Here is a 25,235-nt window from a genome sequence, read left to right on the forward strand (position 1 = left end):
TTATAGCAGTTTAGTGTTTTTCATTCCTTAGGACAAGAATCAATTTAGTGGAAAGGCAAAATAGTCCATAATATAAATACTGTTTATTGTATATATGACCTTGAAAAATTCAAGGAAAGGAAGGAGAGTAAAATTGCTTAGAAATGAACACAGCATATTTGCTTTTATCACCACATGTCAAAATACTAGAATTACTGGGAAAGGAAATCCTACATACTGCTGCATCATAACAGCAGTCTTACTGTGCTGCAACAACTATGTAGCTGTAAGTAGCATACCTCTGAAGAGATCCTGTTTTAAATGACATTCAGATGTGAATTTTTAAGTAGCTGTGTCACTGGATATGATACAGGTATAACATAACCTTCCATTTCTGCAACATATACTTGTGATGGGAAACTTTTATGTACAGCATTACCCCAGTTAGGATATTCTCTTCATAGCAAGGTAATCATTATAGGAAAAAACATGTCATTTAAAAAGATAAAAATGTAGATTGAAAATACTACAAATTTGGTCTTAATTTTAAGAGAATAGTGTGCATATGGCAAAACCAATTTGTTACTTTGTAGAATTGGAGAACTGCAGATATTTATTTAGGAGGTTGTAAAAAGTCTTGGTTTTTTTGCAGACAGTTGTATACTAGAGAAAATGCACAAAGGATTTGAATAAATTGGAAGTATCTTTTCAATTATGTGCTTAATCATGTATAGCATCTAGAGGTTTTTGTATTTCTGTTACTGTCTTCTAAATCATGCTAAAGCTTACTTACATGCTTTAAAAGAAATAATTTAGATAAATTTTGAGTTCAGTGTCAGTACAATTTAATATGTAACTAATGGTAACGTAGGGACTTGCTTTGTGTTGTTATCTGTATCTCTGTCTTATGGGGAGACTGTACTTAATCCATGTTTTGTTCACTTTCTTTGTTAAAAATGTATAAGCTCTTGGACAGACTACATAATTCTGCCTAACACCTGGAGTTTTTCTGATATTAAGAACTTAATTAAATGGTTTTTCTTGGTAGTCTAAAATATGGCTTCTTATATGTTGACTCGAGGAAAAAAACCCATACCATCACTTTCATCCATGTAGTTTTCAAAGGGCTTTTTTTCCCATGATGAAAACTCTTACTTCCTTTGCAAATAAACTGTGTGCATGAAAATGTCCTTTAAAAAACCTTTTGTAGAAGTGACAGAGTTACCTTTCTGCTGTGCTCCTCTGTAACTTACTGCACAGTTACAAACCCTAAAAACATGAAGTAACAGAAGCAGCTCCGCTGCTTGGTTTGTATCAGTCCTTCCTCTTTGCCTTGTCATGTAGCACTAGTAGAAAAGCATTTAGATCAGGTCTTTGTCACTATGACATCATTTAGATCATTATGTGATTCATTTAGAGGAGAGCTGCTGTCAAATTAATTTGGTGTTAGTATAGCGCTCAATTCCAAGTTAATTACCAGATCTTTGACTAAGGTGGCGTCTGAGATGCAGACAGACCATTCAGATTCAGGAGTCAGAGCTAGTCAGCTGTAATACTGTTCACATCATACTCCTATGTGTCATTTGTAAGCAGCATTAGCTCGAATGGTTGTTTACTGGGACAGCAAGTTTTGAATTCTTCTGCAGATTTTCATCTCCTAGATTTCCTCTGTTGCTGCTGTTTGTTAACTCTCCTGCATCCCTGAGGCAATGATCATCCTTTTGGATTTGAACACTTTTAAGAATTCTCCATCAACTGTGCAGACTCTTGTATAGAAAGTATAAGCTTATTAGCATTAGATTTGGTTTTCTTAACATTTTTTGTGGTGCCTTAGCAGCAATCTACAGACCTTGAAGGCATGGTGGAGATAAAGCTAAAAATACCTAGAGCATACCTAGTGTGCAGAATGTTGTATCTGGTTCATTTCATCCAGGCATGCATTAAAATACTGGAATTACTTTACTGTAGATTGAAGTAGGGAAATGTATTGTAATATAATATAAAATGTATATTTATATTTGAACATTAAATAAGAGCAGGATTCTAGAATTCATCAGCTGTGTGCTGACCTTGAGCAGTTTAGTAAAATGTCTGTAATTACTTAAAGACAAGGTCTGAATGTACCAGGTGATGGCAACTCTGCAGTATTGCTCTGTATGATAAGTCTTGGAGTTAATATGTTGTAACTTCCAATCTAAGTCTGCCTCCCCATCCTGAGTTTTTGAGCTACAGAATCCTTTGATATGTCTTTTCTTTCACCTCAGACTCACTGACCTTTGAGGATGTAAGTTCTTTAGGAATTCTCCCAGGCTGTCATGGCTGTGGCAAATGGAACTGGAAAAAGATTCGTAAAACAGTTTGTGGAAGGAGGGGCATTTAAATTTTTCATATCCAGTCACAGGGTAACAGGCACAAATAGCTTTTGAAGCATTATTTTTTCCTTTTTTTTTCCTTTTTTTTTTTTCCTGCGAATACCGGAACTATTGGACTGTCGCTTTCATGTTCTCTTTATAGATCACTGAACCTCAGTCTTTCTTTCCTTCTCCTGTTCCTTCATTATGGAAAATGGTTTGTAAGTTACTAGCTAAAGGACAGGTATGGGATTGAATGTCTTTAGATGAGGGGGAGAACTAGGCTTGACTCTGTTGTGTCCTGTGCTTTATTGTGGGTACTGGAAAACAGATACCACTGCAATTATTCTTCCTTATTGAACGAGAGTGATGAATGAATTCTGTGTGGAACGTACACATGGGCAGATTTACGGCTGGCAACCTCCAGTGAGGTTGTGATCCAGCAGGTGCTGACTTAGAAAGCTTTTTCCTTTGTTGTTTCTTCTTCTTTGTTATCTGCAAAACACTTTGTGAGGTTGTAATGTAAATAAAATCCTGATAGCATGTGATTTTTTAAAATTACTATTATTAGAGTTACTTTGAGGAATATGGGTTAAAATACAGTTCTAGCAAACAACCAAACCAACAAAAAAAGTCCACAACATGTATTAACACAATTGAGAATGTGCTAAATTGTGATATGGAAATACAGAATAATTTCCTAAGTATTTGTGTGTTGACCAGCGACCTACTCTTTCCGCTTCTGTTTTTGTTTTTCAGGGCTGCTGGTTAAAGAGTCGCTTTCACTGAGTACTTCTTGCTCATTCCCTTGAGAATGCCACCCAGTTGTCCAATATCATGTTGTCTGTGGTTACATGGTTACATCTTTGTATGAGCCCATGATTCAGTTTCCAAAATGGCCACAAAGAATACTTGTTCCAGCCTGTTAGAGGGCCGGTGGTGGAGCAGAAGTGACTCGTGGGCTATGGGGAGCAGGGAAGAAGTTGACACATAAATAGATTACTAACCACAGCTTCAGCGAGAACACTTAACATAAAGTCCCCCAAGGGAACTCAGTAGGCAGGTATCTCATTTCTGATCCATTATTAGATTTAGCTCTGAATTAGGTACCAAACTTCTTGACTTTTTTAGCTACCTGGCTACATGCAGAAAAAAAACCCAAACCAAAACATACCACAAAACCCAAGACCAAATCACAACATTCCTCTCTACAGAAAATCTTCTGTTGGAAATTTAGATTTTAGTTTTGAAGAGCTCTGTCTTTTAATGAGTATCCTGCGCTAAGGAGTGTGATAGGTTTCATGGTGAATTTAGCCCCAAGCATGCTGCCTCAGTTCATGACTTCTTTGTGGAAGCAGGGGTCTGGATGCAGATCTTGTGAAATTACATCCTTCCAAATGTTATGGTAGATCCAGAGTATTTTATAAGTTGCCTGCATTCTTGAAAACTAAGTAGTAGTCAGTTAAAGAACTGTGAGCAAGAAAATGTGCTTTCCACAGTGTATATAATTAGGATTCATTTCCTTTATCTCCTAGGCCCATGCATTCCTTTTACATTTTCTCTGTTCCTGTTTTTTCCCAATCTTCTGTGTTTGTGTATATGGATGGGAATAATTTTTTTCCCATCCACTCTTGCTTTTCATTTCTGTTGACTTCTGCTGTGCTAGATCTCAGCAAAAGGCTTTGTGCAATAGGAGTGGTGGTGTATTGATGTGTTTCTTTGTGGTTTTTTTCCCCTGCATGCCCACATGCTTTTAGTAGCTGAGTTTTGTTCTAACCACCTTAGGCTAAGTGTGAAACATAAGTGGTAGGGAGTGGTTGGGTTCCTTATAGCCATCCTGCCATTACTTTTCAGTTTGCCAGGTCTTGGTGGATGTTCTTCCTTAACCACCTGACAGCACTCCAGATACAATTACTGGGCCAATCTCTGTGTGTCTCTTAGTTGAAGTGCACAACATGAAATGATCGTACTTTTTTCACAGGGGTCTAGATTATGTTTGGAGGGAGAATGAAATTATGAATATGAAGAAAAATAAAATAGCAAGGGAATATATATTAAAACAAATAGTGCATATCAATTTTAAAATCACATGTGATTTTTATTTTATCCTTTGCAGATAAAACTTCACCTTAATATTGTGTGAATTAAGATTTCTGTTATTGTCTTCAGCAGAACCTTCAACAGCAGTCACACCTTATCATCTTCTCAAACAATGGAGCCCTGTACCTCAGATGAATTTTTTCAGGCTCTCAACCATGCTGAACAAACTTTTAAAAAGATGGAGAATTATCTTAGACACAACCAGCTATGTGATGTGGTGTTAGTTGCTGGTGATCGTAGAATTCCAGCTCACAGGTAAGTTTATTATAATTTGACATAACTTAATAATTATTTACTAATGCACCTTCAAAGTGTGTCCCACATTTTGTTAAAAAAAGTCAAAACATCCTAACAATTTAAAATACTTTAAACATGTATATGTTTTTTTAACATTTATTTGGAAACTGTAAGTTCATTTGTCTGTTGTAGGCAATACAGAATCAAAAAAAATTCATGTTCTTTTTGTTTCCAAGTATACTTATGGTATTTGCATAACAAAATTAAAGCCCCAAAAGTCCCAAATACACTCCCAGAATATTTTAAGTTGTAGTGGTTTCTTTTCCAAAGAATGATGTAAATTTTTTTCTTAGATTTAATTTTTTCTTTGTACTAGCAATTATGTTATTGGAGTCACAGTAAGCAATAAGGACCATTTTCTGTCCACATAAAAGTTTTTTTGCTTCTGTAGTAAGAAGAGTCCTTTGATAGGAGACTTATGAACACTGCCAGTATTAGATGTCTGAATTAGTTCAAACATTACCCTCTCTGTCATCTGTGTAATTAACAGATCATACGCATGCTACTTAAAAGCTAGGAAACTACCAAAGATTGCAAAACACAGGCACGTGTAACTGAAACACATTACAGTATTTAATGCACAGAATTTGTAGTTTGAATAGGAACCTAGGTACAGTTAAGCTGTGGTTTCCTAAGTTGAGGTCGACAACAGAAATAGCATCCTAAAGCATTCTTGTTTTCCATTGCTCATTCCTACTCCCACAGTGAAACTACAGCTCAATATTGTAATAGTAATAAAAAGACAGGAAGAGGTTGCTGGTTTGGAGTTGGTACTTTCCTTAAAAAGCCAGATTTCTGCTTTTATTCGGATATTATCCACACTGTTGTGCTGACTCAGGTGAGGGAATGACAGCATGGGGATGGGAACTGACTTGACGATCAGGGAGGCATTTAAACCACAACTTGTTCTTACTCTCAGAGACTTCATTTTATGAAATGTTCAAATTAGTCACTGAACTGTTTCATCCCTGTGAAAGTAATGAATCAGATGAAAACAGGGAATACACACACCCCTAGTGGGCACGTGCTCAAGTAATTTAGGGTCAAAAAACTTTGGAGTGGTGTAAACAGGAAAAAACAGTGATTATAATAAGGAAATCATTTTACTTCCTTATGTAGCCAAGGTAACCCCTTTGCAATACATATTTGGAGTATGGCTTATGTAATAGTTAAAAATGTGTAGAAAGGGTGCAGAGGACAGCTGTGAATGTCTTGTAAGGACTGGAAGATTTTATTTGCAATGAAATAAACAGATAGACAACATGCTAAAAAGTCCTTTAATGTGGTTCACACTTGTTTCTCATTTATGTAGAGAATAACTGACTTCGCTTCTCCAGTTTCTGCTACTGTATCTATATCTGTAGTGCATGAGGTGTATGCTACTACCCATGATTTGCTCTGGACTTCTCTTCTGAGGAGAAAGATGTTGCTGTAGTTGGTATATTGTGTGTTAAATATGCATGAATGTTAAGGCCAAAGAAGCACACTTTGTGCTTGTAGCAGGAGGTGGGAGGCTTACGATTGTCCCTTGTTCACTTTATAATGTTGGAGCAACTTACAAAGAAGCTTTGCCTTCTGCATAATAAGTTCTTTCTCTTAGTGTTTTGTTTTCACAGAGAAACATAGCAATAACTACAGTCTTAATCTCAGTAGTTCCAGAGTATCTCACTGAAAAGTGAATTTTTTTCAGAGTGTGAAAGATAAAGACGGAAATCTTAAATTTGATTTAAATTTTATGGAAATTCAACAAGATGACTGCCTTTACGTACCTGTAGTAGCCAATGTTATAAGAAAAAACTTACTTGGTATTTTTTTGCTGCCTCTATGTAAGTTCTGACTTCTTTGGTATTGACTGCAGGCTGGATCAGTCAGTGCATTTCAGAACACCAGTGATTGTTTTGTCTTGAAACTTAATAAGCAAGAGAAGATGTATTAAATAGATCTTAGCTTAATGGTTTGGCATTTTAAGATGAGTAAGAAAATACAAAGTTCACTGACACTGGACAGCTTTGTTTTCCTTTGTTTTTTCATAAGAAAGGTAAGGGTTTTTCATAGTATGTGGTCACACAGAACTGGTAAGAAGGAACATTTTTCATTATCAATATTAATTACACTCATATATAGAGAGGAGTATTCAGATTTTCTGTTTTAAACCTGGTATTTTTAATAATTCCTATATTTTTTTAATTATGAGTTTCTGCTTTTGTTGAGTGTTGCGAACTGCATGATCTATGTTTTTAGAGAAAAGAGACATGAGTTTGGTGTCTGCCTTGGTAATAAGCACAGCTAAAACATTACTGTGAAATTCTGAGAGGTTTTGTATCTATTCAAAGAATTCAGGCTATGAGTCTATGACAAATAAAAGCATCACATGTAGTCATGATTTTTCTGAATATGGCATTCTCTATTGTTCCAAAAGTGTTTATCTTCTTATTCTGTGCTGAAATTATAGCTAAAAACTTATTTACAAGGTCATGAAGCAAGTAGGAAAAGGGGACCATTCTCCACTAGGAAGAAATGTATTATATTCTGACCCCTTTAGCTTGCAGTTTCATAAAGAAATTTCCATACTTTAATTTAATTACTTTAATTAACTTTTTCATAGCAGGAGTTTATTCTGTGTCCACTGCAATCTTAGATGTCTGCCATTTATTCTGTTCCTATTTATTACATTCAACTAACTGCTATATCCAATAATAAAAGCTTGTTTTGTTTGGTAATAACCTACTGATTAGAACATTCTTTTAAGAAAGGGAAAATATATGTGAATTCCTGCCCAGAGGGCATTTAAAGCCTGCTCCACATCCTTTAATCAGCAGTCTGGGCAGAGCCATTGTCTGTCTTTCTGTTGACACTGAAAGATGTCAAAAGACATGGGACTTAAGGAAAGAAGGCAAATGGAACCTTATGTACTCTAAGGTTTAGGAAGCTTGTTTGAAGGAGCACAACTCTTCAGTATCTTCAGTACTCTTCAGTATCACCTTACAACTTCAGTGAATGCTAATAGTGAGTTCCCTAGGACAGTTTTCAGCTGTTACACAGCCACAAACAAGGAGCTGCCCAGGAAGAGTCCCTTTTATCTTTCAGATCTTAAGCAGCTTCACTTCATTATGTCAGGTGAGATGAGTTGGGAGATACTAAACCTGTAAACTGCCAGGTTTGGCAGCTGTCATCATTTTAGATAGTAATTGTTTTGGTGACCTAGAAAACTGTCTAGATGATGTAGCTTGTTGCAGTTCCAACAAGTACGGTTTGAAAAGTGTGCCACATATTTTACTGGCTCTCAGTGGAAAACTCTTCAAAATAAGTTAAGCCGTCATGGTAGATCTTTCTAATTTTGGATCAATACAAACTACAGAAATTAAAGACTTCAGTAGCCTTGGAGCCTCCTGTAAGAGCAGAAAAATGCACTGAAACACCCAGATTTTGTCAGTATTTAGACCATAGCTGTTGAGTATTTTTCCAGAGCAATTAATTATTCAGACATCTTATGATCTCTTAGATGAAAAATCCCGATATTCATGTGTTCCCTTTTCTCTCCGTTTTTCCTGTGCACTGTAAAAGAGCAGCTTACTGCATATAATTCAGTAGCTAAATTCTTGTGATCTTACCTATGCAGAATTGAATATTTAGCAATAGCTGGTAATAAGGTAAGAAGGAGAGTAAAGGTAGATATGTTCAATCCACAATCAAACAATACAATGCCAACTGTACTAAGGCTTTTTCTTGTTTTTTGTGGTTGGGTTCTTTTGTAATCTTAAAAGACCTCTTTAATAGCAGTATATACTAATTTTGTAGGCATTTTGGTTGGGCAATTATACCAGAAATACTACTCCTAGGAGCAAAAAAAGGCTACAAACTCTGAATACAAAACCCATAGTTTTCTTCAGTTTCTAAATGGAGGAAAGGCAGTATCTTGTAGCATCAATAGTTCACAATGAATTCTTGATAGGGAAAAACGTGTTGATTTTAATGATTACAAAATAACACACGGTAACTCTGTTAAATGCTAGCAGAGCCAGGATGCCTGTATTTAACAGGGAGATTGTGAATGTCAGTGTAGCTTTTATAGTCATTTAGTCAGTTTTTGTAGTCAGTGCACGGATTTTCTTTTAAAAAATCATACATGTCACTTAGCTTTTTTACTGCTTTTTTAGCAAAATGGTCAAATATGGATGGGGAAAGTCTTCCATGGATTCTTGAGTTATATGAAGGTATTCGTTGCTTCATGTTTTGTAGTCTGTATTTAGGAATACAGTTTAACTGGCAGAAAAATAAGTTACTAGCTATGAGATTAAAAGATCAATGAACAAGTGAATATCAAATCACACGTGTATAGCAGTAATTGATTTTTATTGACTAGTGGGAAAAAGGACAAGAAAAGGCCAGTTGGCTGAAAGTCTGCCTTTGTTTTCTTTTATCCTAGCTCAGTGTCACCTTGATGCATTGTCACTGTATATTTTAATCCCATTTCTTTCTTTGAAAGAGCTTTTTTTTCTAAATTAGCTGAATTAGGAGAAAAGTGTGGATATCTGTTCTAAGGCTTTTCATTGTGAAATTATTACAAAACTACTCTCAGTATAATTTTTGCTTTTTCAAATTACCTGTATTAAACTACTTCTGGACTTCACAGCCTCTGTCAGCATATGCAAGTCACTCTCTGGAATGCACTTAACACTGTTAAGTGTGTATACCTCCTCATGGATCTGAACACATGTTTGCAAAAATATTTAATGGATTACATTTCTGTTAATGTCTTTTGGAGGACTCTTGAGTCTGGAAATCACAGGGAGAAATTTGCTGATATCAAACCTCTGGTAGAAGGCATTGGCACCCACGTGTTATTATTTGGCATTTCTTCAGCAGTTGTTGCTAAAATGTGTACAGTCTTGATGCTTTCTGAATAATAGTGCAGCTACCCAGTCCAAATGCACTGCTGGGGAAAGAAAAAAAAAAAACAACCAACCCCCAAAGTGTGATATGACTAAGTATTAAGTTCTGTTTCCTATTGCAAAAGACCTGTCTTTTTCAAGCTCTATTCTGTGGCAATGTTCCAAGTTAGAACTGCCAGATGTGAATACGTTAAGTTGGTTGTTTTGCCTTTTTTAAGTCTGAATTGGACCTGCAGAGATACTTGGGTTATTCAAACCACTTTCCCTTCCAGTGAGAACCCCTATTTTGTACATAGAAATCTGATCTTGTCATCTCATTCTAGCATCAAAAACAGTTGCAGAAATTCTCCCTTGATACTTACATGAATGTCCTCTCTAATTTACTCCACTTCTATAGATCTCTGGGAGGCAGTATTTTCATTTAAATGCAGATTTCATTAAACCCAAGGTTAAAATGCCTAGAAGTGATGCCTGGGTCCTACCTTGGCAGAAGGTTCTAAGTGTTCTTAGTAAGTCACCCACAGAATAAATCTAATCTTTCAAGAACAGGATTTCACTTTTCTGTAAAAGAACAGAGCTTTGTTTCTTTTGACAAAACTTAAATCATACAAGGTATTAAAATAAAATTAATCTTTTCCCCATGCACTCCTAACTCTACTCTGTTGCCTCAGCAGCTAGAAAAAAAAGGATTATCCTACTGTAAGCCTGACCAAATGGTCAATGATCAGAAAATACACAAGAAAAATGTATTATGAAATTAATTAGTCAAAATTTTATTACTTTGCGGTTAATTAACTAAGAGACAGCTCCTTTTATTTCATTACTTTGTATATGTACCTGCAAATCCTCCCCAAAGCACTGGTGCTCACCTTTTCAAATAGTTTTACTCTGGTTTGTAGTTCCTGACCTCTGTCATTTTAACACACCAATATAGTGATTCAGCACAGCATAAACTGCCTGAAGTATTAGATTAATGGAATGTATGCATATGGACTGTTTAATGTATTTGCAGTGGGCTTGGTTTTTGGACTTGCTCTTTGTATAGATCAGTACATATATCAAATGTATTTATATTGAATTCCCCATGGGCAAGGCAACAGTGAACTGCTGCAGCACAAAAATTGGTCCAAGCCACAAGGCCATTCCTGGCAGTCTCTTATGAAAGAGGCCAGCAGTCCTCCTGAATAGTTATGGTAGGTATCATATTCCTGCCTCATATAATTTTCTCTTTCACCCTAGTCTCTGAACACATACTGAGACATCAAAATTCTTGCACATTTTGCAGAGTGGCATTATTATTTGTAGTGAGTGTTTTACTCTGAGTAATCCAAAGAAACGTCCATTGTGCACTAACATGTTTATTTACACAGTATTGTAAAATAGTAAGGATTGTTTAAAAAGACTAAATACATACCCACAAAAGACATTACTCTGTATCATGTCCACATTTACTGTGCCAAGTTTTATTATCAGTATTAGTAATTGAATGTATATGTCTGCACCAAGAATAAAAGCATTTTAAAGCACTTCAAAAAGGACTGGTAAGTCATTCTTTCATGTTTAAAAAACTATCTGACATAATACAAATGGAAGTCAATTCAATTTTATTTTTATTTAAATAATGTATATTTATATTCCGTTTCAAATTTTGGTGGATTTGGGGGGGGTTTTATGGTTTATGTCTGTGTTGGCTATTAAAAGTCATTGAGCTTTGAAAGGGTAGTTAGTTTAGATCAGCAGCAAATGTAGGTTTAGTACCAGTACTTCATTATTCATAGAGAGAAACTAGAGCATGGAGCACTTCGTCAATTTTTAAATGTTTTTCTCACTAGAGTGTTTGTTCAAAGGGAAAAGTAATGAATCATAAATTAAGAAACATCAGGTTGACTAAGGTTTTTTTCTTTTCTTCCCTGTTTCTCTCCTTTTCTTCTGCATGTCACACTCAGATTGGTTCTCTCCTCTGTTTCGGACTACTTTGCAGCAATGTTCACCAATGATGTAAGGGAAGCAAGACAGGAAGAAATCAAGATGGAAGGTGTGGAGCCAAAGGCATTGTGGGCTCTGGTTCAATATGCATATACAGGTAATTGAGGTGAAAATGACAATTTCATCTAATGTCCTCATGTGAGCATTGTATTCCATTACTAGATTTCAAATGCTCTTTACAAATTATCCACATTATTTAATTTCTTATAAATAAATAAAAAGAGGTCACTGAATATCCTGAGTTGGAAGCAACCTACAAGGATTCTCAAAGTCTGACTCCTGACTCTGCTCAGTACACCCCAACAACCACACCATGTGCCCGAGAGTGTTTTCCAAACGCTTCTTGAATTCTGTCAGGCTGGTGCTGTGACCACTTCCCTGGGCAGCCTGTTCCAGTGCCCAACCACCCTCTGGGGAAAGAACCTTTTCCTAATATCCAACCTAACCCCCTGACACAGCTTCATGCCGTTCCCTCGGGTCCTATCAGCAGAGAGAAGAGATCTGTGCCTGCTCCTCTCCTTCCCTGGTAAGAAAGCTGTAGACCGCAGTTAGGTCTCATTGCTGTTACCTGAGACAATCTGATAGGATAAAGTTTCTCTGATAATACTACATTCAGTTAGTTAACAAATTATATGAATCTATTAAATATATCATGGCTGACAAAAAAAGGAATCTCATTAGGATTCCCTTTCCTTACATCATTATAGATACTAATTTTGAAAATTATTAGTTATCTAATGCTGAGGGTGATGTTTACTAAGCCTTCTATTCTGTCATATAATCTGTAAATTAATCTGTAAATCTGTTGCCTTGGGGTTTTAGGGAATTTGTAAGATTATAAGAGCAAATTAATGTGATCGTTTTGATGTTACTAGGTCGCCTTGAATTAAAAGAAGATAACATTGAGTGCCTGTTGTCTACAGCTTGCCTTCTTCAGCTCTCTCAGGTTGTAGAAGCATGCTGCAAATTCCTAATGAAGCAGCTTCACCCATCCAATTGCCTTGGAATCCGATCTTTTGCTGATGCACAGGGTTGCACTGACTTGCACAAGGTGGCTCACAATTACACTATGGTATGTTGTTACATTAAGTATCATCTGCTTTATTTAGTAAAGAAAATACAGAATGTTTTCCTAAATATAGTACTAATGTTTTTCCCCCAGAAAACCTTCATCATTTTCAAACAAGAATGCACATATGTTCCCATGATGAAAAATGACAAAATAACTTTAAAGTTTCTGATTTAGAGTTGGAAAGAAATAGGAAAGCATTAATGGTTCCCCGTAACAGAAATGGGATTGTGTGGTATGCATTTAAGAAAATAATTCAAAAGCTTGTTCTTATTTCTGACAGTCAAAAACTACAGACTTCACAGTGGGCAAATTGCTATCACCTCTTCCAAAATAACACATTACTAAATAGAAGTGTAAAGTTCCTTTTTTCTAATGAACTGGAGTAGCAGGTTCTAAGTTATTCTTGGAGTATGAATGTGGGCATTCAGCAATATAGATTCTGCATTGTCCTTAATACCTTAGCAATAGGATGTCGGGCATCAAAGAATTTAATCTTAGGCTAGGCAATATGTGACTAAATACAAATTTGCCAATTATATTTTTGAGTTAATTTGTAGAAATTCAGACCTATTAACTTAAGTAAACTTCATCTGTTTAATAGTCATCCTTTTATTTTAATACAAAATGTTCTTTGTTTTTCTTCTCACAAGTTTATTTTCGTAAAGTTATTAAAAGAAGGCAGGAGAACTGTCTCTGGAAGAAGTCAGTTCATCAGCTCTTTGCAGTTTTATGAGGCATTTTGCTCACTTGTTGATGAAATTTTGCCTAAGTAAGCTCTTGAGACCTGAATGAGGGCATGTAGATACTGCATAAGAGATGTGGGAATTAAGATAATACTTAATTTGCTTGTGTGTCATGGCATTACCTTGGCATTAAGATATTGGCTTAGGTCCAAGAGCTGTAATTTATGTCTTGTAATTAGTATTAGAAATCCATGGCTCTTCCTCTTGCTGCCTTAGGTGTTGCTGGTTTAAAACCTTTTTTTTTTTTTTTTTTTTAATTATTTCTTCTTGGCTTAAATTAATTTAGTTTAATATGTATAGCAGTTTAAGATAGGGGGTTTTTGTATATGACACAATGTTCTTCCGCAGCGAATGGATCTCTCACATACTTAATATCATGGACACACTGGAATTTACCAAAGCAGATCAATAAATAATGTGCAGATTGTAACTTAGGTGTTTCTATTCTTGGTCTTCGTTATTGCACAAACAAAAATAAGGAGACTGCAGTTAGGTACAATGTGCAATGAAACAGCAAAGTAAATGTGGTTTATGCCTTTGAGGAATATCAGAATTTATGTCGAGTGAGATCAGTGATAGAAAAAATATGTGAAAAGAGAAACTCCCTCCTCTGACCTGCTTGTTCTTTTTCAGAATAAGCCTGTGTTTTGGTCCGGGGCATTGTCATGTCCTTTATAAGTGGACTGCCAAGATTGGAATAGTAAGAATTATTAGACTAATGCATCTTTAAAGGGGAATGTTGGCATTCCAGTCTTAGTATTCTGACTGGCAATTCATGACTTAGGGCAAATAGGGGCTGTGAACTTTCTAAAAGCCATTCTTTTACAGCACCTATCTTTCTTTTGTTCAGACCAGAGGAAAATAGGTCTGTGCCTTTTGGCCATTGTTTACTTCAGTGGCAAAATTGTTGCTTTTAAGGCTTTGATGGGAATGAAATTCAAATTAGGTGGATTTTAAAAAGCCATTTTCAAAACTAATTAGTTGTGCTAGATGGATTTTTCCCAAGGCCTCTTTTAATGTTGTTTAGTTCCAACAGAGACATTAAATTGAATTTTAGTAATAATGAGTAATAGAGAAGCAGCTTCTTTAGTTTGAAATGAATGTTGCTATGGAAACTGCATAGAAATGTATAGTCCAATTGAATCTTCAATTAAAATAAATCCCCAAGTAATTTCATTTGTTTAAAAGCTGTTGGAAAAAAGAAAATGTTCAACACTAGTGAGTTCTAGGTACTTGATGCTCTTTCCATTTAGAAGTATTAGAGTGTAAGGGTTAAGTACACCTGTAATAGCTGGCAAAATTCTCCTTATTAAAACAGGGAATAATTTTTATGCTGCATTGGGCTGCATAGAACAGTGTGGGATTATACTGAGTATAGTTTATAGTTCTGGTTCTTTTAAAATACTTGTAGTAGAAGGTAGTGAATAGTATAAAATACTTAAATTTTAATTTACACGTTATTTTCTATGAGTTCTTCTTTGTCAGAAAAATCCCTGATTGCCATTGAACTTTTTTTTACAAGTAAAACAAATTCTCTGTTTTAAAGGTTTTTATGACACATGTAATAATTTTGTAATCATCTTACCTGCTTCATTAAAATACCTTTTCACATGAAGATTTGAAATTCAGGTGAAATGAGCGTTTTTTTTAACTGGAGGAGGAATCAGTGAGTTATCCCACTAGGTCTGCCTCTGTTAATAGGCTTCTTCTGTCTGAGTACATTAGTCATTGGAAAGAATCAGCGATTAAAAATATAATTTAATAAGAAGGATTCAAATGCTGCATTTCTTCATATTACAGATGTATATTATGCTAAAAGGACTTAAGTGTTGCATTACTTTGTTGTTTACTGTGTTGACAGTTGATAAGTTGTTTTTACAGAGAGGAACAGTTTTATCAAAACAGGTCAATTTTTGGCATTACAAATCAAAGCTTGAAAAAATCTTCAGTATACATGAAGTGAAACATGAGATGAACTGAAGTGATTAGTAGTGGATTTAATGCTGTAAAAAGAGCACCTCTGATTTTTATGCATCACAGTTTTAAAATAGAGTTGATAGAATCATGAAATGTATCTCAGTAAAGGTGTCTTTTGAACAAAGATTATCCTGTTTTGCTGTAGTTTATGTACAGTATTGGGGGCATACAATCACAAATTTTATTAGACTTGCCAGTATTGTATCTGTTTGCTTTAATGAATTTGTAAAGGCCTTTTTGCACAAAATGCCTTCTGTGCATTTTTATTGCTGTGTTCAAAGTCACAACAAACACCCCTTTTTGACATCTTGTTTGTCAGTTGGTAGTGTACCTTGACTGAAAACCAATAGTTCCTTTCCCACAAAAAAGTAAACAAAAGGGAAATTAATACTTTGAGATGAGGAAAAGCTAGCCTGTGTTATGTCCAGAATATGCAATATCTGTGGTGAGTAGTGAGGTGTTCTTACATGTCAGTAGCTTCTTCAGTAGCCAGATTTTAACTTTCTGATTTAAAACTAATAAAGAAAGAACAGACATTCAAAACTTTGTGTGATAGTACCTGAGTTAGTCCCTGTGTAATCATTGTTGCTCAGCTATGCATGCTTAAAGCAGAGTGAAAAGTCATTTTGATTTTCATCAGAAGTCTTCAGAAATACATGAGCAGTGATAGTATTACAAGATTCAGATAAAGTTAGTTTTGGAGCTTGTGTGATTTCTGAACAAGCCAATGGATGTTTATAAAAAGAAAAAGTTAAAAGAACAGAGTAACAGATTGGGTCCAAGCACAGAAACTAGGTATTTTTGCAGAAGAAAAGGTGTGGCACACTTGGACTTACTTTCTCCTGTAAGGCAGTAGTTGGGTAACAAAAAATCATTGAAATATGGAGTTATGAGTGGAAGGAGGAATTAAAGAGGGATAATTTGTCTTTTTTTTTCTTGCAACAGCCAGGACAGTTTTTTCTTTTGTTAGTGGGGAGCACGAAGAGAGGAGAAATGTAAATGCTTTTTTTTTCCACAAAAGGCCAGAACCAAAGATTGCAATAGTGCCTAAAACAAGGATTTTACATTCTTGCACCTGAAATTGCTGTCCAAAATATCCTGCTCAGTAATCAACTGACTTGGAAAATACTCATTCACTTTCTTTTTTCACCTGTGAAAATCCAAGATATTTCTGTCTTTCAAGTTCCCTCAGTCCTGCCTAGCACAAAAGATCAGTACTGCCTTGTCAAGACTGAATAGGTTTCTGCATGCTGCTCAGCCTGTTTTGGAATCCAGAAACAGTGCAGCAAGGAGTCAAGCTGCAATAGCTGTATTCTAAACAAACCCTGCACACACTGCAAGTATTAGGTTGGTTTATTGTTTAACATATCAGTGAAATCTGAATAAAAGTAAAGTAGATGGTATCTGACATCTGTTTGACTATTAACAGCTTACCAGGAAGTCAGGTAGCTCAGTTCTTAGTGAATTCATACTTAGTTGACCAGCGGACTGAAGCAGCCAGCAGACAAAATTACATTTCCTGTTTGCTTGTGTTCAGATCCTGTGAGTCAAGCGCCTCTTGCCTTTTGGTTGCCCAAGTTCAGAGTTTAAGCAGAGCTCCGTGGTCAGAGCTGCCTGTTGGGCAGCCTCAGTCCTTCTCAACCTGCAGGTGTCTGATGCTCTCCAAGGTTTTCATCCTTCTGACATGGTGTGCAGGGAGACTAACCACCTCACTGCATCCCACTGTAGGGATTAAATATCATTTAGAAATACGCATCGTGACAGCTTATTTTTTTATGTGCTTCTAATATTTTCTTGCACTGTACCAAGTCCAAGGCAAATCTGTGGTTAGGAATATCAGTATTACTCATTATGCAGTTGCTGAAAGATGAATTTGGGGTTATGATGTGAATGAGCATTGAGCATGAGGACTGCATCTCCCTGTCTTAGTTAGTACATAAGCCTCAGGCTACTAATTTGATAAAGTTTCTAAGCTCTTTGAGGAGCTAATTTTGGGTTTGGGAAACTGTTTACTTTCAGGACCAGAAAGCAAGGGATTGAAACTGCAGACCATTTGTTCTCTGAAATATCCTGTTCTTCCACAGAGAGTTCCCATAAGAAGAAGGAAAGAAAAAGCTAATGAGGAGGTTAAGAATGCTAGGAGATACACTGGCTCCTTCTTTTTGTCTTCAGAATATCTGTCTGTAAACGAAGAGGAACTGTCAGATTCTGATTATAAAAAGCCCAGACATAGGACAAAGAGTGCCTGTATTCCCAGTGGAATGCTTTGATACTCTGCTCAAAAGGAGTCTCTGCTGTAAAAATAGAATGGGAGCAAGAGGAAGTTGAACTTGTTCCCATCAGAAAGCAATGGTCTGCAAGCAACAAGAAGGAAAATCAGGCTTTTTACACATAACAGCTGTTGAAGCGATGAAATCCAGTTGGAAAAAAGCTTTCCAAAGAGGATCCCTGATTGACTTATGCAAGATGAGCTTGTTGTTGCCTCCAGAGACAAAAGAACTTTTCATGCAAGTGCTTTCCCCTTCCTCTTCCTGTGATACGGATAGACAATTTGGAAAGTTTAAGGTAGTAAGTGTTGGTGTTTCACTTTGTCAGAGTTCACTGCCTGTTCATTCAGCAAAACTAAAAGCACAGCTCCAGCTTGCATACTCTCTAGGACAGAGAACCAACAAAAAAGCAGTCAGTGGAAAAAATGAACTCAATGGAATATGAATTCCTGTGAACTGCATGTTTAAACTGTGGAAATAATTTTGATAACTTCTCAGATTCAATTTTACTACCAGGCATTTAGTATCAGAGTGAAGTAAATAGCAATGCATGTGTAGTGCTTCTGAATATTGGTTTTTTAATTCACTTTTTTTTCATTTTAACTTTTATTTTGTAATACAAATAGTTAAATGAATTAAAGAGGGAAAGACAACTCTATCTCCCTTCTAATCTACTATAGCTTTCGCATGAAGTACTTCTTTTGTGTAGACAGTTGGATCTTTGTTGTAGGAAAGCTTTTCAGATATTAAGTATTTTCAGATACTAAATGTAAAAGTGTTCTTTCCGAATTCCATCCACAAGTAGAATTATGCACACCAATAACATTTGCAGTTATTTTCCTGATTTCCGGAATTACCCATGGAGTGGAGTCACTTTGATCTTTCCCCTTACACACCTTGTAGCCATCTTATATACATTTGGCTTTCATGTAAGGTGCACTGCTTACACCTAATTAGTTTTTTCCTCTTCGCTCAGCTTTTTTTTTTTATTAGTCAATATCTTTGGAGTACTGAGATATAGCTTTGAAAGTGTCTAGACCAAGCAATAAAAAAGAAGTATTAACTTTTTTCTTTGTTGTCATGATGCCCATTGCATATATAATACCAAACTGTACTTTCATTTTTGTTGCCATTTTAAATATTTAAATGCCAATTTAAATATTAAAAATTTAAATATATCTGTTTTGCAGTGCATCTCTTGCTTCTTCTTGCCAGTTTCTCCCCTTTTTGGACCTAAAAATCATGGTTTTTTCCAACATGTGCTTCTAATCTACAGGTTTTTTATTAGCATGCAGTTCTTTCTTTTTAAATCATTAAACAAGACTAAGTAAGTACTAAGTAAGGCTAATTTTCATATTAGGCCCAGTTAGACATCTCTGTTTGTGGATCTAACGCATTTTGTTCTCCAGGTGTTTTGGAGGTGCATGTGATGGCAGACCAAAATCAGCATCCTGTTAGCTGGCTATCTAGCAATCCACAGTGCATTTAATAAATTGATTGTAACACTGTTATCGTCATGAAGCTACTCTTAGTTTTGAGTATGAATTTAGCTGGAGTTTGAGCTACCAAAATACAAGAATATGTTGTGATTTTACTTCTCTGCTTTTGTGTTGCTTTGCTTTGCTGCCTTGTAAAGGTATATGGGGAAAGAGGATAGACATGACCTTTTTCTGTTACATTCAGGTTTTTCACTGTAAGTTCATGGTGCTGATTGTGTTTCTACATACTTCTGCTATTTCTGCCTAAATTGATCAGAATCCTTACAGAATATGCTGTAAGTCCTTGTATTATGAAGTAATTGGATATCAGTGTAGGACGTGTTACATACTATGAATTTCTTATTTTGAAGTAAGGATTTGTTGCTGAAAATGACAGGATGAAAGAAGATTGAATCCTATCCAAATATTGTTAGTGTAGCAAGGCGTGTGTAATATTGTGGATTCTTTGTATGTTTTGCTCCCCAGCCAAATCAGATCAATTGTATAAAACCTACAAAATAGTAAAATAAACTTAAAATATTTGATTTTAAATCAACAATGAAATTGTTAGTGTTGTTTATTTCCTCTGAAAACTTAATGCCACATTTTTATCTAGCAGTAATGAAAACAGTTACGTGTGCCCAGTTGTTGTAGCATGTTGTGCTTTCTGCTTGACAACAGGAACAAACTGCATCTTTTTAACTATACTTCAGAAATTATTTCTTCACTTTGCAGTGCCAAGATAGTAACACCCACAACCTATGGCTCATTTCCATCTGTACACTTCCCTCAGTTGTTTCAGAACATCTGTCTGTGAGACTGAATGACTGAGTTGGGGAAATGATCAGGGGTGAAAATAATTCAGTACTTTAAATTCTTCTTTGGTGTTCCTCCCAAGTCAGTACTACAGTGGGACAACTGAGAGATGGCAAGAAGGAAGGAAAAAGAGGGGAAGATACAGCAGGTGTTCCATAAAATGTCTTTAAAGTATGATGTCACCTCTATTAAAATATTTTTCTTTTTCAGGAGAACTTCATGGAAGTAATTAGAAATCAAGAATTTCTGTTATTGCCAGCCACTGAAATTGCTAAGCTTTTAGCAAGTGATGACATGAATATTCCTAATGAAGAAACTATACTGAATGCACTACTTACGTGGGTTCGACATGATTTGGAACAGAGAAGGAAAGATCTCAGTAAACTCCTGGCTTACATTAGACTGCCTCTGCTTGCTCCACAAGTAAATTGTTCAATTCCTCTCTAGTTTATACCATGGTTACAGTGGGCATAATGTTTACAGCATAAATATATTGATAGTGACATATCAGAAATTTTATAGTGATTTGGATTCTTAGAGCTGCATGTAAGGACTTAGTATGTTATATATAACATAATTAAAAGATTTTCAGTTTTATAGTTGATGAATTAAAGATATTTGAGAGAAATTAAATTAGAAGATTAAACAACCTGCTGAAACCAAAACCATTGCAAGCAGAGATGCAGATACACTTAAAAAAAATCTTCAAGAAATACTGTGAAACTGTAGCATTGGAAGCAAAAAACTCGTAATGAATTTTTAGTTTTATTGATTGTTTTTATGCATCTCTTTGTAGATAGCATTCTGTCATCTCTCTGGTTAATGCAAGCAGTGTCCTAAATATTTGTAAGTTTCTTTTTGCTAAAAATGAATGTTTGTCAGCCTCTTAAGCTGTAAAGTGGCAAACTTTATGTCTCTGATAAATAATGAAAAAGATGATTTAGCAGTTTCTGAATTACAAGATGGCTCAGATTCCTTTTAGACAGGAATTCTTAGTACTGGAGTGTCTGCACTACCTTTCTCCTTATCAGATTTGCAGTTACTATGATTTCGTGCTAATGTGTCATTTGTAAATGCTGTTAGAAATGCTTTTAGTACAAGGAGCTGTGTAAATAATAAAACTTCGAAAAAATGTACTTTCAGTAAGCCCATTCTAAGTTCTTTGAGTGAGGAATATTTATAGTAGTTTTAGTTTCAAGAGCCTGCAGGCAAAATTGCATTTCTTTTTAAATCAAGTAGAATAGCTTTCAGAGACTGAGACTCTGTGCAGTGAGAAATTCTTTATAGGCTGAGTGGGTTAGAAACTGTAGAAAATGTAGGTTGCATCTTTTTGTTGCAGAACTCACATTCACACAGTGTTGCTTTAAATATTATATGCTGCTTGTCCATCAGAAAAATATATTGAAAGTCTGAATTGCTCATGTTGTGTTACAGCCTTAGTTTTTCATGCATGCGTGTGTGACAGTGCCTGATTTAGGACAATAGGAATTAATTTATTTATTTTTTATGTATTTTTAAACTGTGTGTAATTCTGTAGCATTGCACACTAGCAGTTAAAAGACAGCTTTTAGTTTATTGTTTTATAATCACAGAGTGTCCCTATGAAATGATACAAGTGGTCTTTTGGGTCAAAAGAAGAAACAATGAGAGGTATGAAAGTAAAGAATGAGATTAAGTTCCCTCTACTAATTTACATGAGAACACTTTTCATTTGCTATTTTAAATAGTGAGAACTGTAGCCAATTAGAGAAATGCTGCAAAACTTTCAATCTTCTGAAAAGTCACTGATGAAAGGCTTTGAAAGGGTTTTTTATTCTCTCTGTGATTGTTAATTATGTTTTCTGTCATATTTTGTGTTATTTTGCCTGAAACTGAGGTGTTCAGGTTTAGCCATCTGTACTTACCTGTATCTGTTCTGGAACCATGGTTATCATGTTTGCCACTTTGCAGCCCTAAGGCAGCTTCAAGCCAGGGATATTCACACCATATTGTGCCCAACTGTTTCACAGCGAGCCCCTTTAGTACTTCTGATGACTGAAGTCACAGCAGTTCTGTACCTGTCAGTGGTTGGCTGTCAACAGCTCAACAATGACATCTCATTCTGGTTTGTGGACTTGCATGTTTAATAGTCACAAAGTGTTTGGATTTTGGATTTTCAGAAGCATCTGCTTTTTTTTCTCTCTCTTTTTCTGACAACTGTCCAAGTCCCAGTGGGGCACTTCATTTGCTTTTTTCTCTGTTATTCATGCCATGTTGTGCAGCTCAGAAAAATGCCAGTTGTCCAGACTTCTAATAATTAGAGTTATGACTCTCAAACTACTAATAATTTTTTTCCTGCAGTTTGATAAATACGGCGTACAAACCACTCCAGAATCTTTGAACTTAAAAACTTGTATTAGTAGTCTTTAGTTGAATTTTATTTAAGTATATTTAAGATTTAAAAGTTGCCAAATTTGCTTGCAATCTTGATATAAAAATTTTAACAAAGGCTTTTATTAGTTGATACACTGTGATATTGGTCACTGTCAGGGTGAGGAACAGAATATATATTAAAATATTCAGCCTGTGCTGAAACGGCTTTTATAGACCTCTGCATTGGGTGAATTTGGGAATAAAAGCATGAGGTTGAACTGACTTACATACCCAGAGCCTGTTTCCATTTTCTTGAACATTCCTGCATGGCAATGGAACTCAAGGAGATTATGTTTCCTTTCTTTGGATCATTCAGCTTAAATCATCCATTAAGATCAGATGGCCTTCCTCTTTAAATATTTATTTATTTATTTAATGGTTTTGCTTAAAATGTGAATGTTCTGTTTATTAGTTCAATTTTACCCTAGCCTTTTTTACATGACCATTTTGAAAATACAGAGACTTTAAATCAGGCAGTAGAAGGGTTTGTGTAAAATATTATCTTGGTAATCATGGTTTTATTCTTCATGTAGTTTATAGCAATACAGCTTGTTTGCTTTTCTTTCTTTTTCACAGTTTCTGGCAGATATGGAGAACAACGCACTCTTTAGGGATGACATCGAATGTCAAAAACTCATTATGGAAGCAATGAAGTACCATCTGTTGCCAGAGAGACGACCTATGTTGCAAAGCCCTCGCACCAAACCTAGAAAATCTACAGTGGGCGTTTTGTTTGCAGTTGGAGGCATGGATGCAACAAAAGGTATTGGCTTATGTAATGTTTAGTTGATGAGCTGTTTTGGTTCTTCTTAAAAGAAATGTTTGATAGATTTTTTTTACAACCTGTTAAATCTAAAATTCAAGGATTCTGCAGTACAGAACATGAAATATCTAAAGTGTATACCGTTTATTAGGTTAAAAAGGCCTATATATCTTTGATAATACTGTAAATGTTCTGGAATCTAGAGTTGTGATTTGAAATTACCATAGGAATAGCTGAGTTCTGAGTAGTGAAGTGTTTAATTGAATGAAAACTATTCTTTATTTACTTGAGGGAGCAGTACTTTGGAAAATGAAGAATATGACTGAAAGGCCACAAAGGTGACCTGCACATGCTTTAAAAAAAAAACCAGAACAACAAAAATATTTTGACTAATTGTTAAATAGTTCTGTCACAACTACTTGGATTATTTTTTTCATAGAAAATTCCATACTTTTTAATGGTAATTAGAAGGGATCTGGCAAGTTAGGAAAGTTATGACAGAGAAAATGTTTTCTTAAATTTGTTGTTTTAAAGCTGTTTTTCAGTACGTCATGTCACATACCATCAGCTTTTTTGTCTAATATTACAAAACAGTTGATTTCAATATACAATTGTGTTCCAGATGGTTGGTTTATATTCCTAATATTTCTATTTCTAAAGGCTTGATTCTGCAAAGCATTTACAAAACCTGTTTTTTGTCTTGAAAAGCACCAAGAAAGTCATCCTTTGTAACGGTGCAGGTAATTGCTGAGGAAGTCAAAAAAGACTATTTGTCTACACAGACTTAAGAACATGCTGCAGGATATCATGGTGTCTTGTGGGATCAGCATAATGCTAAAATAAAAACTATCCTAGTACTTCAAAACTTTTTTCCCCATATATAACTTGCATATATTGTCATCAGGAGCTACAAGTATTGAAAAATATGAACTTCGTACCAACACATGGACTCCAGTTGCAAACATGAATGGACGAAGATTACAGTTTGGAGTTGCAGTTTTAGATGATAAATTGTTTGTTGTTGGTGGCAGAGATGGACTGAAAACACTGAATACTGTGGAGTGCTACAACCCTAGATCAAAAACTTGGAGTGTAATGCCACCTATGTCCACTCATCGTCACGGTCTTGGTATGTACAGTTCTGTAAAGGCTGATTGCGTATTTTTTAAAGGTTACCTGGTTTAGGATTGGTCAAAAAAACATTCAGAAGTTAACTTTAGGAGGGTGGAAATTTTGTTTTAATGCCAACTGCTTATTCAATGTCTTTTCTCCTTGAGATTGTATTGAGGATTGTATTTGGTAGCATTGGCTACCAAAAGAATTCTTTTTTTTTTTTTTTTTTTTAATTGTGGTGCACACTGGACCGTCACTAAGAAATTCTGACCTTTATTCCTCTTATCCAGAAGTGACTGTTTTTCATATCTGTATTTTAGGAGTAGCTGTATTGGAAGGTCCCATGTATGCTGTAGGAGGACATGATGGCTGGAGCTACCTGAATACAGTAGAAAGATGGGATCCACAGGCTCGTCAGTGGAACTTCGTAGCTAGTATGTCAACTCCCAGGAGCACTGTTGGTGTAGCAATATTAAATGGAAAGTATGTGAAGGCAATTTCTGTTTTCAAATGTAAAATCTCATTATTTTAATGTAATTACAGGACCATCCTAAGTGACTATTAATTTCGATAGATTAATTGCATTTGATAGATACCAGTTGGTAGTATTAAGAGCCAAGTTTCTTCATTCACAGAAAAGATACTGTGCTGGGTCAAGCAAGCTTCTCCGCATCACTACAGCTGTATGCCAAGTGTTCTAGCGCCCTCATCATCCTACTGACCATCAGCTGGACTTGCTCCAGTATGGCCAGATCCTTCTTATACCAAGAACCTGCTGCATTAGAGTATGAAATTTGGCAGAAAATAATCCTCTTGTATTCCAGCTGGTTCCCAGAGATCAGAGGGGCTGGGTACAGCTGGGCCTAATTCCTGTTTATAACCAGTTCAGCACTGTAAGTCTGGTTGCATTCAATACTTTCACAATCACAGATCCACAAACAGTGTGGTTTATTGAAACTACAGAAATGCAGATTCAGAGCTGCTGTTGA

At 35.6% G+C, this 25,235-nt stretch overlaps 1 protein-coding gene across 7 annotated transcripts in view; it reads left to right on the forward strand.

Annotated features, from left to right (window-relative positions):
• Window positions 1-25,235, forward strand: part of KLHL5 (kelch like family member 5) — a 47,454-nt gene that overhangs the window by 12,914 nt on the left and 9,305 nt on the right. For 4 of the 7 annotated variants that reach the window (XM_017744607.1, XM_008641372.2, XM_017744605.1 and 1 more), the window contains 7 exons: window positions 4,500-4,685; window positions 11,566-11,702; window positions 12,481-12,677; window positions 20,169-20,381; window positions 22,947-23,133; window positions 24,038-24,262; window positions 24,567-24,729. In XM_017744607.1, coding sequence (XP_017600096.1) covers window positions 4,543-4,685; window positions 11,566-11,702; window positions 12,481-12,677; window positions 20,169-20,381; window positions 22,947-23,133; window positions 24,038-24,262; window positions 24,567-24,729 — 1,265 coding nt within the window. In that variant the 5' untranslated portion in view covers window positions 4,500-4,542. The remainder of the gene's footprint in view (window positions 1-4,499; window positions 4,686-11,565; window positions 11,703-12,480; window positions 12,678-20,168; window positions 20,382-22,946; window positions 23,134-24,037; window positions 24,263-24,566; window positions 24,730-25,235) is intronic. The other 3 variants (XM_017744608.1, XM_008641373.2, XM_017744604.1) reach the window with 2 other exon arrangements.

Source organism: Corvus brachyrhynchos, unplaced genomic scaffold, assembly GCF_000691975.1.
Source record: "Corvus brachyrhynchos isolate BGI_N302 unplaced genomic scaffold, ASM69197v1 scaffold17, whole genome shotgun sequence".
NCBI classification, from domain to species: Eukaryota; Metazoa; Chordata; class Aves; order Passeriformes; family Corvidae; genus Corvus; species Corvus brachyrhynchos.